This window comes from Amblyraja radiata, chromosome 26, assembly GCF_010909765.2.
Source record: "Amblyraja radiata isolate CabotCenter1 chromosome 26, sAmbRad1.1.pri, whole genome shotgun sequence".
In the NCBI taxonomy this organism is placed as follows: domain Eukaryota; kingdom Metazoa; phylum Chordata; class Chondrichthyes; order Rajiformes; family Rajidae; genus Amblyraja; species Amblyraja radiata.
Window position 1 is genome coordinate 9,405,365 of NC_045981.1, and position 18,851 is coordinate 9,424,215.

The following is an 18,851-nucleotide window of genomic DNA, read 5'->3' on the forward strand; positions in this document are numbered from 1 at the left end:
AGGGGGATGACCCAAGGAGTGGCCTAACCACCCCCCCCGGTACCGCCACAGGGCCCTATCGGATATTGGACACATGGCCCTCATTTGACTGCAAGAGCCTCAAGATTTTTGAGTCAGTCTTCAGCCAATTTATTAATCTATTTTAAGAACCCATGCATCACATTTTGTGCTTACATTTTTTTTTTAATACCCAAGGAGATCATATGTCTAGATGAGGGGAAATGATTGCAACAATGAATAGGAAATGATTACAGAATTCTGTTTCAATGTGGACTTCATTAAAGAGAGAAATGCTGCAATATCCTCTTCATGCTGCTAAGTTAAATAACGGGAAATCTTACCCATTACGGTAAAGTTGATTCCTTCACTGTATTTGGATGAGTTTAGAATTTCATTTTCAGCTTTGCACTTGTACACGCCGCCATCTTTGGTATTATTTATGAGAATATTAAAAACCACAGGCTCTGTAGTACAGTTCTTGACAGAGTGGATGAATCTTTGGTTTAAGAATAACGAGTAAGTCACAGGAGAGCTCCCATTTGTTGAGTGGCATCGAATGGATATGCGTTTTCCTATTTCGTACGTGGTTCTTGAAGTGAGGAGATTTACTTTTGGCTCTGAGACTGGAACTGAAACCAAAGGAACAGGTAAACTTTGGAAAGAGTAACAAATCTAGCTATAATATAGGGGTTAAAATAAAGTCAAGTGGCTCAGTCAGTCTGAACACCGGTGTCAAGTTAGCAGCTACCTGACTAATTACTTGTTGGCTCAAGTCGCGATTAAGCATGAAATCCAGCACAATGCAGCACAACCAACCTTGCAATGTGCTCGTCCCAAACTCTGGTGATTGAGGTCTAATTTGATAGCGCTGTTTGCCATGTGGCAAGCAACAGCCTGACACAATTGTCAAGATTCAAGATTCAAGATTCAAGAGAGTTTATTGTCATGTGTCCCTGATAGGACAATGAAATTCTTGCTTTGCTTCAGCACAACAGAACATAGTAGGCATGACTACAGAACAGATCAGTGTGTCCATATACCATTATATAAATATATACACACATGAATAAATAAACTGATAAAGTGCAAATAACAGATAATGGGCTATTAATGTTCAGAGTTTTCTCTGAGCCAAGTTTAATAACCTGATGGCTGTGGGGAAGTAGCTATTCCTGAACCTGGTCATTGCAGTCTTCAGGCTCCTGTACCTTCTACCTGAAGGTAGCGGGGAGATGAGTGTGTGGCCAGGATGGTGTGGGTCTTTGATGATGCTGCCAAGATTACAGTATATCTTGCAGGCAATGTGACAAATTCAACGATCCCAATTCCTGATTATTCTCTGGCAGAACAGACTTGCCAGGCAGTGGCACAGGAGGGAACAGCCCTTGGAGTCCTCAGCATTGAGGCCAACACTGATCGCAACTTCTACTGAAGTGTGGATGGCCGTTAGCTCAATGGAGCTCATCCTCCCTTTGACAGGTCCTGTTTTTGGTCCTGGTGGGGGTCCACAGCCCCCTTCCTCACCTCAAGCGCTCAGCGGAGCCGACAATAATCAGTAGAGTTAATATTTGGGTCTAAGACCCCCTTGTCAGACCCTCCTGCTTACTGCTACAGATTTTAAATGTTCACACTACAGGTGGGCATTAGGATTGGGATTAGGATATGGGCATATGATATCCCTCTGGATCTAAAGGTTTACCAACTTTAAAAAAAATTAATACATGATGAGTATATATTTGGGTGGATGTTGATAGGCTTGTATTTTGAAACGTGGCACAATCCGTTAGTTCCCAATAACGCACGCCTCTCCATTGAGACAGTAATATTGGAATATTATCTTATATTATCCATTTCTTCAAACATATCTTTGTTCCAAAAAGTTCCGCTTAGGCTGTGGTCCATCTGATAGCTAAATGAACATTCTGTTTAGTAATAAGACACTCTCTGAACTCAGCCCTTCACTTAATACATTTAGTCACAAAGTCAGATTTAAAGACCTTTTTAAATAAAACATTAACACCTAAAAGCATGTAACAAGTGAAGCAGAATTTATATAAAAACAGGGAAATGCAATGATTTAAATACAATTCTTAGATTTAACTGTGTCGCACAGCAGGCTTCTATGGGAATCATTTTGATAGGTTCTAGGTAAAATGTGAATTGGAATATCTTACAGAAGCAAACATATAGATATATTGATCTTACCTTTTACATTTATATTAATGTTCTGACTTCTTTCACTTCGATGTTTTACACCTGCTTTGTTTTCTGCTTTACAGAAATACTCTCCACTGTCTGCAGTGTCAGCCGATGGAATAGTATAGACTCCGGCAGTAGCATTTAAAATTGACCGATGCAAAGAGTTTTCTGGTGTTCCTTTGTAAAATGTGTAAATTATTGGCCAAGATCCCGTCACCACAGCACATGTGAGATGCAAACGATCACCTTGAGTCACAATACTATTAAAGGCTGTTGAATTTAGACTTGGTTTGGAAACTGGTACTGTTTTAAAAGAAAAACAAATGGGATAATCAGATATGTCCTTTTACCAAACATTATCGGGGGAGGGGTCAGTTATTAAAATGATTGATTGATTGAAAGATCCAACATGGAAACAGGCCCTTCGGCCTTCCGAGCCCATGCCGACCATCGATCACCCATTTTTTGTTATCCCACTTTCACATCCACTCTCTACAAACTGAGGGCAATTTCAGAGGCCAATTAACCTAGTCCTACTTGTCTTTGGGATGTGGGAGGAAACCAGAGCACCCAGAGGAAACTGAGGCGGTCACTGGGAAAATGTGCAAACTCCACACAGAGAGCACCCAAGGTCAGGATCGAACCCAGGTCTCTGGCACGGTGAGGCAGGAACTCCACCAGATACGCCACTGTGCCTCCAACTCGCATCACTCCAGACAGGGGTACACTCGGACTTTCCAGCCTATTGATATCAGATGCCAGCTCTACCAGATGTCATCCCACCAGAGAATTTATATGATAAATAAATAATTTTCTTCTGAATCTTCCGTGCATGTGTCATGCTGATTCACAGAGGTGCCCAGATGTGCAATTGTACACATGTAGTGCAAATCTGGACTAAAATTCAATGAATTTTAATAACAGGTGTGAAAGGCTCCTCATACAGAAGTAGGCCTTCACAAAACAGACAATTCCTGCTTTGGCATTCCTTGCAGGGGATTATGTGGTCTAAGGAAGCTGGCACAGGTTGGTTCAGGTAGGTGCCATTTCAGGGCTTTTTGCTGAGACCTAATCCCTTAATGCCTTCTGCTTCCCCCAATTCCACCCCTTCTCCTCAACAATGTCCTGACCTGCTCTTTGATGTTTCGGGTCGAGACACTTTAAGGGCCTGTCCCACTTGGGCGACCTAATCCGCGAGTTTAGGCGCGTTTGCCCTCGACTCATACTCGCAGCATGGTCGACACGAGGTCGTAGGAGATCTTCGTAACTCTCCTTCGTGCTCGAGAGTGGTCTCCGCGTACTCGAGGCTTCAGCTACTTTGCGCCGTTTTTTTCAATATGTTAAAAAATGCCAACGAGTAAAAAAAGGTCGCCATGGAAAAAATCGATACTTTTTTTACTCGTAGGTTTAGTCGTAGCAGGTCGGCATGTTAGTCGTAGGTAATCGAGGGTAGTCGGAGATAGTCTTCATCATAGTCGAAGGAGGTCGTCTTCACTCTCCACTATTTGGTGTCCAATTTTCCCGAAGTTAGTCGTAGCTAGTCGAAGCTGGTCTTCTACATAGTTGAAGGAGGTCTTCAACATGTTATTTTTTCAAACTCTACTAAACTCGCCAATTAGGTCACCAAAGTGGGACCGCCCCTTAAGAGTATACAGTGTGGAAACAGGCCCTTCGGCCCAACTCTTCAGACATCAATCTGAAGAAGGGTCTCGACCCGAAACGTCACCCATTCCTTCTCTCCAGAGATGCTGCCTGTCCCGCTGAGTTACTCCAGCAATTTGTGTTTATCTTAGTTCTTCCTACACTGATCTTTGATGTTCTGAGTTCCCCCAACATCTCACTATAGGACACCTTCCACACCATGCTTCTTCCTAATTGGTGTAAATGGAGCGATGCTTAAAATTGTAATGTCCACAAACTCTTAGTCTTTTTTATAGTAGTAATGGGTCCTGGCATCAATTATTTATTTGCCCACTGGTCACCTTGCACCTTTTACTTGTCTTTCCAAGTGCCACAGTACTTCTAAACCAAAACAATTACCAGCAAAAGGAAAGCTCTTTATTCAAACCTATGTTCCTATAATATCATTTAGATGTTGATAAAAAGCACAATACGTTGTATTACTGAAGGCTCCAAGTCTCTGGATGGATGTCAGTAAAAAGTAGAAAGTAATCTACAGATTTCTAGAATTTTTGCACAAGTAAGTGAATAACTGGAGTGGTTCCTCAGTCTTTTGCTGCCCCACTGTTGTATATTTGACAGAGGTCTCAGGGGAGCAGGAGAAACCATGAGGAAATGCATCCTCACCATCTGCAAACTGGTTTTACTACATATTTTAATTCCTTACTCCAAGAAACATTGCCTAGTTTTCAGCTGTCCAGCAGAGTTAGTCTTACCTGCTACAGTCACCTGATTTTCAAGAATGTTAAATGTCTCCTTCCACTTTGCGTGGCAAGCGTATGGTCCCGTATCATCAGCAGTTGCTTTTTTAGAAATCTTAGCTTCGCCAGTAAAGCTTTTGGCTATCGAAGTTGTACCTTTCGTGATTGTTAATTCAGCTTTCTGTATAGGATGGAACTAATGACGACATCTGAACTGTGCACCTCATGGTAAAGTTATCGCCTTCAAATATTCTAGATTGTGGTTCAATCGTAAAGAGGTGACTAGAAAATGGATCTGGAATGAGAAATAGTTGATCACAATATGAAGCGAACAGTTGATTTTTTATTTCATATTTTCTTGTTGGATCATGCTAAATTCCAAAATGTGTGCTAATGCAGACAACAAGGATGTGCTGGCTCTGGAGAGGGTCCAGAGGAGATTTACAAGAATGATTCCAGGATTGAGCGGGTTAGCGTGTGATGAGTGTTTGACAGCACTGGGCCTCAACTCGCTGGAGTTTAGAAGGTTGAGGGGGGATCTCATTGAAACTTACAGAATAATGAAAGGCATAGATAGAGTGGATGTGGAGAGGATGTTTCCACTGGTGGGAGAGTCTAGGACCAGAGGTCATAGCCTCAGCATTAAAGGATGCTCTTTTCGAAAGGAGGTGAGGAGGAACTTCTTTAGTCAGAGGGTAATTAATCTGTGGAACTCATTGCCACAGAGGGCTGTGGAGGCCGAATCACTGGATATTTTTAAAGCAAAGATAGACAAATTCTTGATTAGAATGGGTGTCAAGGGTTATGGGGAGAAGGCATGAAAATGGGATTAGGAGGCAGAGATCATCCATGATTGAATGGCGGAATGGACTCGATGGGCTGAATGGCCTAATTCTACTCCTATACCTTGTGAACTAGTGCAAATGCACCGCACACAATACTCTAGCTTGGTCTCAACAGGACATCTTGCTCTTGTATTTAAAACCTTTTGCAGCAAAGGACAATATAATTTCATAGATATGACAGAAACATATAACATTTATGAGAGGCATAGATTGTCACCTTGTCGTGGTGGAGAAGCTTGTGTGAACCTGAGATCCTGAGAGCGATGCCGTCTGGAGCTATGCTCCTGGTAGGACCACCCATAGCGGTAAGGTCGAGGGGGAAGTCTGTGACAAAACGCAATCCAACCAATGGTGGAACAGGCGGAGGACGATGGCTGACCTTAGTGGAGCGTCACAACGGCTGGGAAGGTGGATGATGGCTGCAGCAGAAAAGGGTCTCCGGTCGTCTTGGACTCCATGCCACTGGATCCTGACCCAGATCTGTCAAGGACCATGGGGTGGCTGTCTGTGCACCAGTCTCCCCACGTTAAACAAAGTCATGCACGGGTGTCCTCCATATAGGGAATAGCCTCCTGGAGACACCCATGGTCAGACATGACCGAAGGAGGCCTAAGATAGGGTAGACAGTCGAGACCCGAAATTCCTATTACTATCCTCCATAGATGCTGCTTCACCCGCTGAGTTTCTCCAGCATTTCTGTCTACCTTCGACTTGATTATTTTAAATTCTGGGATTATTGATCTGGCAATTTAACAACTCCACAGCTGCTACATACCACATACCTTGTTGCACGACATTGTGACAATATCTATAATTTGCAGGTATGTGATAGTACCGGTTTAACCTACCTTGCACAGTTATGGTGACGGGTTCACTGTAGTTTGAGGTTGTTGTCAAGCTTCTTCCTTTGAACTTACAGCTGTAGACTTGATCTGTTGTTTCTGAAACTTTAAGCGTGTGAGTTACAAAGTTTGTATTGGTTGCTTTATCTCCCACAGGGGAAAGTTTTCCATTTTTATATTTGTAGAAAGTAAAGTCAAGAGGAGGAATTTCTTCAGCAGCATCGCAGCTCAACTCAATTTGATTTCCCACTATCACCTTCATTGGTTGTATGGTAAGTCGAGGCCTCTGTATTTGTCCTAAAGTAAAAAGCATAGGATTTTATAGTTTTGGTACAAAAGTACATATAAAGGTATAAACGTTATGGTTATGTCACCATTTCTCTGAAGCAAATAGTTAAGAATTTGACATTTGGCAAGAGCTTCCAACGACAAATTCACCACATGGTTGGTACAACTTGTATTGTTTGCTAATGGCATATATTTTGCACCTCAAAGATCTCTCTGCTGCTTCTCTAGTTAATAGATGTTACTCTATTCATGATTCAGCCATGGGACTGCCTACATCCTTTTTGCAAACCATAACCAATGCGTTTTTCTGCACCTGGTTCCTGTTCAGTTTGTGGTATTCGCAGTTTATCATTTCTCCTCGTACAATCCTGCTTTGATAGTTCTTGCAGCAGTGAACAATGCTCCCCCCCCCCCCCCCCCGCCCCCCTGGATTCATTTGCAGTTGGGTCACTTTGGACAACACATCATTTGCTTGGCAGCACAATGCTACACCATAGCGATCGATTCTCTTTCCTGTTGAGTGATGCAGTAACCATTTGCATTGGAACCAAACACAACCGATATTAGAACAGATGAACAAAAGTCGGGATCAAGAGGTAATCTTGAAGGAGCATATTAAATTGGTCAAGGAATTCAGAGGCGAGAACCTAAACAACTGAAGTCATGCCGCCAATAATGGAGATGGAGGGGTGGAAACTGAAATGGTGTTGGGTGCTAATTAGTTAATGGTTTCAACAGTAGCTGAGACACGGCAAGGGGTCAGTCTACCCCGCGACAGAAGGGGGAGGTGTAATGGAGGAAATACAGCCAGAGAGTTGTGTACACCAAGCTTTCTCAAACAGCAATGTGATTAAAGGATAAATATTGCTTGGGCCACCTGAGGATAACTTGCCCTTCTCCAAACTAGGGACTCACTCTGGCCATGGAGGAGGCCCAGGACAGAAAGGTCCGATTCGGAATGGGAGGGGGAGTTGAAGTGCTGAGCCACCGGGAGATCAGGTTAGTTATTGCGAACTGAGTGGAGGTGTTGGGTGAAGCGATCGCCAAGCCTACGCTTGGCCAGGTGAGGCTCCATCCAAGGACCCAAGCAGTCTTTCCAGGTGAGGCAGAGGTTCACCTGCATCTCCTCCAACCTCATCTATTGCATCTGCTATTCTAGGTGTCAACTGCTCTACGTCGGTGAGACCATGCGCAGGCTCGGCGATCGCTTCGCCCAACACCTCCGCTCGGTTCGCAATAACCAACCTGATCTCCCGGTGGCTCAGCACTTCAACTCCCCCTCCCATTCCGAATCCGAGCTTTCAGTCCTGAGCCTCCTCCATGGCCAGAGTGAGTCCCAGCGCCAATTGGAGGAGCAGCAACTCATATTTTGCTCGGGTACTTTACACCCCAGCGGTATGAACATTGACTTCTCCAGTTTCAGGTAGTCCTTGCTTTCTCCCTCTTTCCCCTCCCCTTCCCAGCTCTCCCACAGCCCACTGTCTCCGCCTCTTCCTTTCTTCTTAAAAGCCCCCCTCACCCCCCACTCCCACCAGTCTGAAGAAGGGTCTCGACCTGAAATGTCACCTATTCCTTCGCTCCATAGATGCTGCCTCACCCGCTGAGTTTCTCCAGCATTTTTGTCGACCACAGATGATCATGTAATCACCACAATGGTGTTCAAGGGATTTTCTGAAATGAACATGGGGCTTCATTTCTGGACCTACACCAGCTACTAGGTTTCACAAATGCTTCATCACCTAGTCGAAACAAACAAGTGCACATGCTGGTTCATATCAACGATAGACACAAAGTGCTGGGATAAGTCACCGGGGAAAAAGAATGGGTGACGTTTCAGGTTGCGATCCTTCTTCTGACTGGACTTTGAAGAAGTTCTCTCCGATGGGAGACCCTCTCTCACTGCTCCCTCTCTATGATCTCCAACTGTCATCACCATCTTTTTGAGACTGAAGAAGTGTCCCGACTCGAAAACGTCACTTATCCTTTTTTTCCGGAGATGCTGCCTGACCCGCTGAGTTACTCTAGCACTTTGTGTCTGTCTTTAGGCTTCACATTTAGGCAGCACTTTGGGAAGTCCTGAGTTTTATTTTTCATGCCTCATGTTACGTCGTAATATGTTTCATGTTTCACATTACCTGTAACTTCTATGTGTAAGGTTCCGCTCGTAGCTGTTTTATCTCCCACGTTCACGACACAGACATAGTATCCAGTATGTGTTGCTCGAGCAGATTGTATTGTAAAAGAGTATTTTGTCGCAGGAGCCATGGAGGTATTCAGCAGGACGTTCTTTTGTGATCCTTTATAGAAATGGTATGTAATTTGATTTGGGAGACCAGACATTGCCACGATACTAACTGAACATGTCAGAGTAATGGAGCTTCCCGCTTGTGCTGATGCCTCGGGGTTGGATTTTATTTCTGTCGTGTATATCATCACATCTGTGAGAACAAAAAACAGAAAATTAGTTTTAATTCTACATAATGTGCACAGTGGCGCAGCGGGTAGAGCTGCTGCCTCACAGCGCCAGAGACCCGTGGTTCGATCGTGACCGCGGCGGCCGTCTGCGTGGAGTTTGCACGTTCTCCCATGTGACCGCGTGGGTTTCCTCCGGGTGCTCCGGTTTCCTCCCACATCCCAAAGACGTGCGGGTTTGAAGGTTAATTGGCCCTCTGTAAAGTGCCCCTAATGTGTGGGGAGTGGATGAGAAAGGGGGATAACATGGAACTGGTGAAAGGGTTATCGTTATTGATACGTATTCATGCATCAACTGCAATTTAATTGTAGATATGTGATCTACTGAGATTGTATTAAGGCAAAATGTAAGACTGACAAAAGAGAGGCAAAGATAATTTTCAGGTGAATTCCTACATTCTCAAAGAATCTATTTAAATATATTTTGCATCAACTAGCAATGTGCCATGTAAATCTTTGACATAAATTAAATATAGGCTAATTAAGCCAAAAAGCTTTTTACAAAGTGTTATCTATCCAAAAATCCAGCCGACATGTTTGAATGAAGAACCGTGGTACAATGGTGTCCATTTAATCAATGGATCGGAGTAACAATTTTAGGTTGTGGGACCCACGAGAAGTTTCCTTCTGCCACCAACATTGATTAAAATTGGAGTTTAAACACTTCCCTTACGAAGATCAACGCCACGATTTCTGAAGTTAAGCAGTTCTTTTTGTTTGTCTCACGTGGAGAGATTTAAGAATTAATTGTAAACAGTTCTTACCTGTTTGGACATGCCCAATCCCACCTGAAATAATGAAAAGATAATATTGTTCAGACAATTCAGATGTGTGTTCACGTCAGTTCAAAATGCAGGCAATAGCGACAATTAATCATGCCTTATAGAGTCTTTGAAAGTTTGCGAGGAAGCCATTTAGCCCATCATGTCTACGTTGGTTGAAAAAGTCCACGACAGTCAATTTTCAGCACAAAGTCCGGACCTTCAATGTCACTGCTCTTCAAGCATGCATCCATACTGTTTAAATGTGACAAGCATTTGCACCACTATCTTGCCTTCAGCCAGTGCGTTCCACGTCCCTACCACCCGTCAGTTAAAAATTTGATTCCACGTCTTGCTACCACCGTTCTGACAATTACATTTATGTCCGTGGATTTTCACCTCTCTGTCAAATGACATAGGATCCTCCTGTCCACTCTATCTGAACCTCTCGTGAGTTTCTACACTTCAATCAAACACTGTGTTTTGTAAGAATAGCAGAACTAAGAACTATGATATGAGAAGACATGTTAATATTTTCAGTTCAAAGTTATTTGCAGAATTTTGTTCATTTCAATGGATTTATTTGTTTAATATAATTCTGAACAGTGAATTTTAACTAAGTCTTTGCAACCACTCAGTTAAAAGTCCATGTTCAGAATTATATAACACAACGTTGGTTGTATAAATTACGGGAACCATGTTGTTTTACTCAATGTCGAACATGGAGAAGGAACAATTTTTATATTTTCCCACTGTATTAAAATATTCTAAATGTCTTCTGCAATAGGATTTGTAATATTATGTGCAGTACACGGAGTAAATTTCACATGTTCAACTTTTTGAAGCAATAAAATAGTATTTAACTTACATAGTAGCTGGGTGATAAACAGGATGGTGGTTTTCGACATGTTCTTCGCAGTGCTTTGAAAGAGGAAATGTTTTTCAAGCTACCAAAGTTCGTCGCAGGGTTCAAAATGAGATTGATAAATGTGCCTTTAAGGAAGCAACGTAGATTATCAAACAAAACAGGAATATACCATATCTGTCCAGCTGAAGCGATTCTTAGAATTAGAAGAACAAGCACAGTTTCCACTCGGCTAACTTCTTAAGGTTAAATAGAGCTGAGGAAGACCGGTGATGGTATAAAAATACTGTTATTCACCAGGGACTAGTTCAAATCTCAAATTGCTCAGAGAGAGAAAAAAAAACTTCTGTATACCTATTGCCTTTTTTGACATCTTTTTTTAGGAGCCCCCAGTTGAAGTATTTGTAAAATACACTCAACAGCCACTTTGCAAACAGCAAACTCACTGCCTGCTGTACCTGCATGCTTACTTTCAGTGACTGATGAACAAGGACACCCAGATCTCGTTGTACTTCCCCTTTTCCTAACTTGACACCATTCATATAATAATCTGCCTTCCTGTTCTTGCTACCAAAGTGGATAACCTCACATTAACCCACATTAAACTGCATCTGCCATGTATCTGCTCACTCACCCAACCTGTCCAAGTCATCCTGCATCCTCATAGCATCCTCTTCACAGTTCACACTGCCACCCAGCTTTGTGTCATCTGCAAATTTGTTTTAATCCCTTCATCTAAATCATTAATGTATATTGTAATTAGCTGCAATCCCAGCACCGAGCCTTGCGGTACCACACTAGTCACTGCCTGCCATTCTGAAAGGGACCTGTTAATCTCTACTCTTTGTTTCCTGCCTGCCAACCAATTTACTATCCATGTAAGTACCCTACCCCCAATATCATGTGCTCTAATGTTGCCCACTAATCTCCTGTGTGGGACCTTATCAAGGCTTTCTGAAAGTCCAGGTACACTACATCCACTCGCTCTCCCTTGTCCATTTTCTTAGTTACATCCCCAAATAATTCCTGAAGATTAGTCAAGCATGATTTCCCCTTCGTAAATCCACGCTGACTCGGACCGATCCTGTTACTGCTATCCAAATGTGCCGCTATTTCATCTTTTATAATTGACTGCAGCATCTTCCCCACCTCCGATGTCAGACTAACTGGTCTCTAATTCCCTGTTTTCTCTCTCCCTCCTTTCTTAAAAGGTGGGATAACATTAGCTACCCTCCAATCCACAGGAGCTGATCCTGAATCTATAAGAACATTGGAAAATGATCACCAGCCCTTCTTCAGACTCGACCCAAAACGTCACCCATTCCTTCTCTCCAGAGATGCTGCCTGTCCCGCTGAGCTACTCCAGCATTTTGTGTCCATTTTCAGCGTAACCCAGCATCTGCGGTTCCTTCCGACACATGGGCAATTCCTCTTGTTCCCTCAGGCTTTGTTTCCGCATGCCTCACCTCTCTTTTCTTGCTTTCTCCACCCTACTACAATCGGCCTGAAGAGGGGTCTTGACCTGAAATGTCGTCTGATCATTTGCTGTTTCTTCACTGTAGTGGCATGGTATGATTAGCTCCACTTGAGAGGGTGGAGCAACCTTAGTTTAGCTTCTCAGGCAAAAGATGGCATTTCTGGCAGATGAAGAAATCTTCAACACTGTTCTGGACAACACACGCTGCCGCAATGGTGAGAAAGGCCTTGCCTTTCTCACCAGTGCGGCAGTGTGTGTTGTGTCCAGAACAGTTGAAAATTTCTTCAGAAATGCCATCTTTAACACGTCAGGCAGCTGAGGAAATTCAGTCTCTCTGAGGATCCTTCAGTCCTTCTACTCTGGTGCTGCAGAAAGCATCCTGTCCCGGTAACATCTCGATCTGGTTTGGGAACAGCTCTGCCCAGGACAGGAAGGCTCCACAGAGAGTAGTGCGTTCGGCCGAACACACCATGGGAACTACACTCCCCCCCCCCCCCCCCCCCTTACAGGACCTATACACCAGGAGGTGCAGATCCAGAGCCAGCAAGATCATGAAGGACCCCTACCACCCGAGCAACAGACTGTTCCAGCTGCTACGGTCAGGCAAACGCCTCCGCTGTCACTCTGCGAAAACAGAGAGGATGAGACGGAGTTTCTTCCCACAGGCCAACTCTGATCTCACCGGGGATTAATTTACTGTTGTGTCTTTTAAAAAAAAATGTAAATACTGGTTCTGTTCTGTTGTTTTTGCCGCAGGCATTGCCACTTTCACTTCACTGTACATCTTGTATGTGTTCATGTGACAAATAAAGTTGCCTTGACGTGACTTGACACAGCACTGGAGTATTGACCGAGGTTGTTTTGTGTTGAAGTCCCTGGTACATGGGCCAAAGGGCCTTCAACCGTGCTGTGTGACTCTACGACTCACAAGCAGAAGTGACACGCCTGACAACTGCGGCAAAAATAAAATGCTAATGTTCACCTAATCTGTCCCAACGTCATGTGGCAATACTTCACTTCAAAAAATGGGAAGTGAAACCAGCTCTGTTTACTTAAATTGAAGCATTTTTTTCATGCATTTTTCTTAAATTAGTCGTGCCAGATAAGATAGAAACGTCTAGTTCCATAAAAGCCATTAACTGTGTAATTGCTGCCGTAATGTGACATTTTCAGCGAAATAGTAAAAGTAGCAGAACAAGGTTGAGATTGCAAACTATAAAACTGAAAAGCTGTCAATTGTATCTAGATTTTGTTTTGGGCCCCGATGTGGGACCTTGAATGTACATGTTAAAACAGCTGTGTTTGATTCAGCCATCAGGGGCAGCACAGTGGTGCAGCGGTAGAGCTGCTGCCTCACAGCGCCAGAGACCCGGGTTCAATCCTGACCTCGGGTGCTGTCTGTGCGGAGCTTGCACGTTCTCTCTGCGACCTCGTGTGCTTATTCCGTTTGCTCTGGGGCTGGAGTGGAATACATTATTGCCACGTGTGACAAGGCACAGTGAGATTCTTTGCTTGTACACCCAATGTATACAAATAGCGGCCACCTACGGCATTGACAAAGGTACAAAGTAGGCCGGCTCCTCTTTTGTTCTCCCCCCCTCTCTCAGCGGTTCCCCGACGCTGGGTACCCATTGTCCACTGTTCTTCCTCCCTCCCTCCCCATTGTTCCATTGTTCTTCCCCACCACCTCATGGTGGTCCCCGTGATTTTCTCGCACAGCCCAAAGACGTGCACATTTGTAGTACATGCTGCTGGTGTGTAGGGCGTGGATGCCAAAGTGGGAGAGCACAGGCCAAGTTTGAGCAGGCGATTGATAGTCAAAGTCAAAGTCAATTTTATTTGTCACATGCACCCGAAGGTGCAGTGAAATGAATTTGCCAGCAGCGATACAATTAAAAACAACACACAGATTTAATACAAACATCCATCACTAAAGATTTTGTATTAAATCTTACTGTGTATTGTTCACTGTGGTGGAAGGCACAAAGTTCAGTCAGTCCTCCTCCTTTATTCATGCCGCTACGGACGGCCCGATGTACAGGCCCTCTCGTCGGGATAATTGAAACTCCGACATCGGGACGGTCAAACACACTCCGCGTGGACTCAGGAGACCAGTGACCTGTTTCCATGGTGTCTCTTTCAGTGATTCATTCAATTAGATAGGGTTTAGGCGTCACTACGAGGACTGAAGATGTGATAACTTATGGTAGAAGTAACCCACAAGTGTGAACCGCAGTGACGAGTGCAAACCCACCCACAACGTGTCAAGAACTTAAATCCTGTTGATTAAATCATCTTAAATTAAACTGCTACGTTGGCAGAGGTGGTAGGTTGGGGTTTGACGGGTTTTACTAGACTGTTGTAAAAATCCACCTGCTTCACTTGCATCCTTTGGCAGAACATCTGGTGTCTTTATCAACTCTTCATCATTAAACCACAAGACTGCCCAAAAAAGTTGATTTTCATGGATTATAGAAAATATATACGATATGTTGACGTACCATGTGTACATTTAAGTAGCAGGTGTACGAGATTCGGAAAATATTCTAGGGGTATTTTGCTTGTTTGGCATTAAAAAACTATTGACAAATTTAATACCAATAATGAACAATATAAGCTAATTAGAAGCAAGAATGTCATCGGTCAAGAGCTGAAGCAGAATATCATTTAAATCCTTTATGGGCTTGTCCCACTTACGGGATTTTTTTTGGCGACTGCCGGCACCCGTCATAGGTCGTTGCAAGTCGCCGAAAATTTTCAACATGTTGAAAATCCAGCGGCGACCAGAAAAAGGTACGACTCTTTGGGCGACTACTCATGACCATACAGGCTTCACCCCGTGACACGGTCGCCTGTATGGTTGTGAGTAGTCTCCTCAGAGTCGTAATCCCCAAAGAGTCGTAGCGTCTTTCTGGTCGCCGATGAATTTTTAACATGTTGTCAATTTTCAGCGACCTGCAACGATTCTGCACCGACCAGCGATCCCCACACATTAACACTATCCCCCACACACACACACACCAAGGACAACTTTACATTTACACCAAGCCAATTAACCTACAAACCTGTATGTCTTTGTATAGTGGGAGGAAACCGAAGATTTTGCGGTAAGTCCACGAGGAGAAAGTACAAACTCCTTCCTACACAACTTAGTATCATTACTACCTCTGACACAGAATCAAAGAGATTATCTGGAGCGGAAACAAAAAATTGTAACAAGTCTGAGAACTTTTGCCCACAAATGCGCCAGTCAGCGCAATGATTTTGACTGCATGATTTTCGCAAAGGTGCAAAAACCAAACCTCCGTCATTTCTGCTCTCGGCTTCATTGCCGTTGCCTCCTGCCAGACTTTACTGTAACGTTGCTTCATGTGGAGTGTACACTGGAGGGTGCTCACGTCTCAAAATCACTTCTTGCTCTTTCACCAGTCAAGAACAGATCACTTTTAAAACTTTTTATATAACAAATTAATAAAGATAAAACATAATGCCTTACTTTTGATGAAATGCAATGAGCAAACGCGATAATTCCCGATATTTTCTATCTTTATATCTCCACGGCCAATGTTTGCTAACCACTTCCGCTGTTGTTGCCCCTTCAGCTCCCTCTTGTCTTTACCTTCGTTTTTCTTTATCTTCTGGACTCTAAAGTAAGATAACTGTGCCTTGCGGTCACCCCGACTGGCACAGTTATTTACAGCTCAAAAACGGGCCGTTTTCGCGGTTTTTAACGGGTGTGAAAATACGCGTTTTCAGCATCAATAACATGTACTGGAAGTGACGTTTGTACCCCAGTTAAATTTGGCGTCCACGTGGGTGAGGATCTATGATCCAGTGACCTTTCGTGAAATCACCCTATAGGACATTTAAAAAGTAGAAGAGCTAACAAAGAAGATCTTAAACGTTAATATATAATACCATTACATTAAATTAACAGTATCTTCGAGAAGGGCGGCACGCTGGCATTGCAGTAGAGCTAATGCCTCACAGCGCCAGAGACTCAGGTCTGATCCTGACTATGGGTGCTGTCTGTACGGAGTTTGTACGTTCTCCCCGTGGACTTACCGCGAAAACTTCGGTTTCCTCCCACTATGCAAAGAAATACAGGTTTGTAGGTTAATCCTAGAGTAACTATGATATACGGGAGAAAAAAGACAATTCTTTGTCATTTGGGTGTATGAATCTCCAGACTTCTAACATTCCAGAGTCAAGTAAAAAAGAATTGATAAAACTAGCTGATTTATTTAGAAACACATGATCAGATGCAGATCTGTCCATCGAGGGGTTTAAACAGCAGTTAAAATCTCCACCCATTATCAAAAGATGTTCATTTAAATTAGGAAAGGATGCGATTAGCTGTTTAAAAAACTCAAGGTGATCAATAGTAGGTGCATAAATATTCACCATAACAACATTTTGGTTATGAAGCACACCAGTGATCATCAAAAATCTATCATATGGATCAGAAATTGTTTCATACTGAACAAACAAAATTGAGGAGTCAATAAATATAGAGACACCTTTCACCTTAGCCTGTGAATTTGAATGAAATTGATGTCCTCTCCAAAACTTTAAAAATCGTTGATTGTCATCTTTCCTTACATGTGTTTCCTGAACAAAGATAATCTGAACATTTAGTCTACAAAGAACTTTTTTTTTAAATTCCTTTTAATGGGATGGTTCAGACCATTCACATTCATGAAAGGAAGTTAATAACTTTATCCATACTGTTTGTAAAAATCATGTGGAATGTAAAGGGTTAATTTCTTAAAGCATAACAGTTCATGATACTGGAAGGAGAAGAGTCTAAGGCGGAGCCAGAAGTGACGACATTTCAGACATTTTTGTAGTTCAAATTCTGCCCAGATAGAAAAAACTAAACTGAAAGCAAAAGTCCCCCCCCCCCCCCCACCCATGCAAAGCCCAAAACTGACCAGTAGACTGTCAGTACTCTACCTAATCCCTGCCCTACCCCCCATCTCTCCTAATGACAGCACCCAATGTAAAAAGAAGGCATATTTACCACTCAATAGCCAAAACAAATTAATGTTATGTTTAAAAAGTGCATGTTAACTGTGAAAAACAAGATCTACTTCATATTATTTATCCAAGGTCAAAATATTTGTTATATAAAAAGTTTTAAAAGTGAAAAATCCATCATTAAAATTGCAAAATCTTCCATGGTTCTCAGGTGGGTTTTAACATGCAAAAAGAAAATGCTTCTGAAGCTACATTTACCATTTAAATAATCGTAAACCATAAATGTGTTTTGAAATGAATTTTACTCAGATGCAAGTTAAGGAATGGGATAATTGTCAGCTGTTAATTGGACAAAATCAGGACATTTTATTATTATCATCCAATTAACAGCTGACAATTATCCCATTCCTTAGCTTGCATCTGAGTAAAATTCATTTCAAAACGCATTTATGGTTTACGATTATTAATGAAGTGGTAAATGTAGCTTCAGAAGCATTTTCTTTTTGCATGTTAAAACCCACCTGAGAACCATGGAAGATTTTGCAATTTTAATGATGGATTTTTCACTTTTAAAACTTTTTATATAACAAATTAATAAAGATAAAACATAATGCCTTACTTTTGATGAAATGCAATGAGCAAACGCGATAATTCCCGATATTTTCTATCTTTATATCTCCACGGCCAATGTTTGCTAACCACTTCCGCTGTTGTTGCCCCTTCAGCTCCCTCTTGTCTTTACCTTCGCTTTTCTTTATCTTCTGGACTCTAAAGTAAGATAACTGTGCCTTGCGGTCACCCCGACTGGCACAGTTATTTACAGCTCAAAAACGGGCCGTTTTCGCGGTTTTTAACGGGTGTGAAAATACGCGTTTCCAGCATCAATAACATGTACCGGAAGTGACGTTTGTACCCCAGTTAAATTTGGCGTCCACGTGGGTGAGGATCTATGATCCAGTGACCTTTCGTGAAATCACCCTATAGGACATTTAAAAAGTAGAAGAGCTAACAAAGAAGATCTTAAACGTTAATATATAATACCATTACATTAAATTAACAATATCTTCGAGAAGGTAAAAGTTATGGTTTGATACCATCATACTAAAATTCTAAAAAGTAATTCAAGAATAACCCATCCAATTAAATTCTTAATCATTTACAAAACGATATATTGTCAAAATCGGAGCAATAAATCTCCAATTGTAATTTAATCAACTATCAGTAACTAACCGTCGCAGCTTCAGCCCCTTAAGCCTCCAGAAAGCTGGAAGCTTCTTGTAGATTGTTAAAAAATCGGTTGTTACCATTAAAGAGTCGTATACGCAGTCTAGCTGGATAGAGCAAGGCGGGGCGCAACTGTTTCTCAGACATTACATTATGGAAAGACTTTCTCAATCCCATAAACTCACGGCTGTAATCAGGAACAAACCGAAACTTGCATCCTTCATATTCAACCATGCCCAACTTTTTTGCTGCTCGGAGGATATTCTCCTTCATCTGTAAAAAGTGAAACCGAACGATCAAATGTCTCGGTTTATCTTGGAGACCAGATTTCTTCCCGATCCTGTGTGCGTTATCCAAAATTGGAAGATTTTCATAGTGCTCGGTGTTGAAAGTCTCCTTTATCATTTTAGAGGCATATTTTATAACATTATCCCCTTCTTGACCTTCAGGCAAACCAACAATTCGCAAATTCAGTCGACGGCTTCTGTTTTTTTTGCTTTTTTTAATTCTTTATTTC

At 42.5% G+C, this 18,851-nt stretch overlaps 1 protein-coding gene across 1 annotated transcript in view; it reads right to left on the reverse strand.

Moving 5' to 3' along the window:
* LOC116987729 (Fc receptor-like protein 5) overlaps nt 1–18,851 on the reverse strand; it is a 47,738-nt gene that overhangs the window by 10,831 nt on the left and 18,056 nt on the right. The window contains exons 6-7 of the mRNA XM_033043960.1: nt 2,206–2,502; nt 342–629 (exon numbers count right to left, since the gene is read on the reverse strand). Coding sequence (XP_032899851.1) covers nt 342–629; nt 2,206–2,502 — 585 coding nt within the window. The remainder of the gene's footprint in view (nt 1–341; nt 630–2,205; nt 2,503–18,851) is intronic.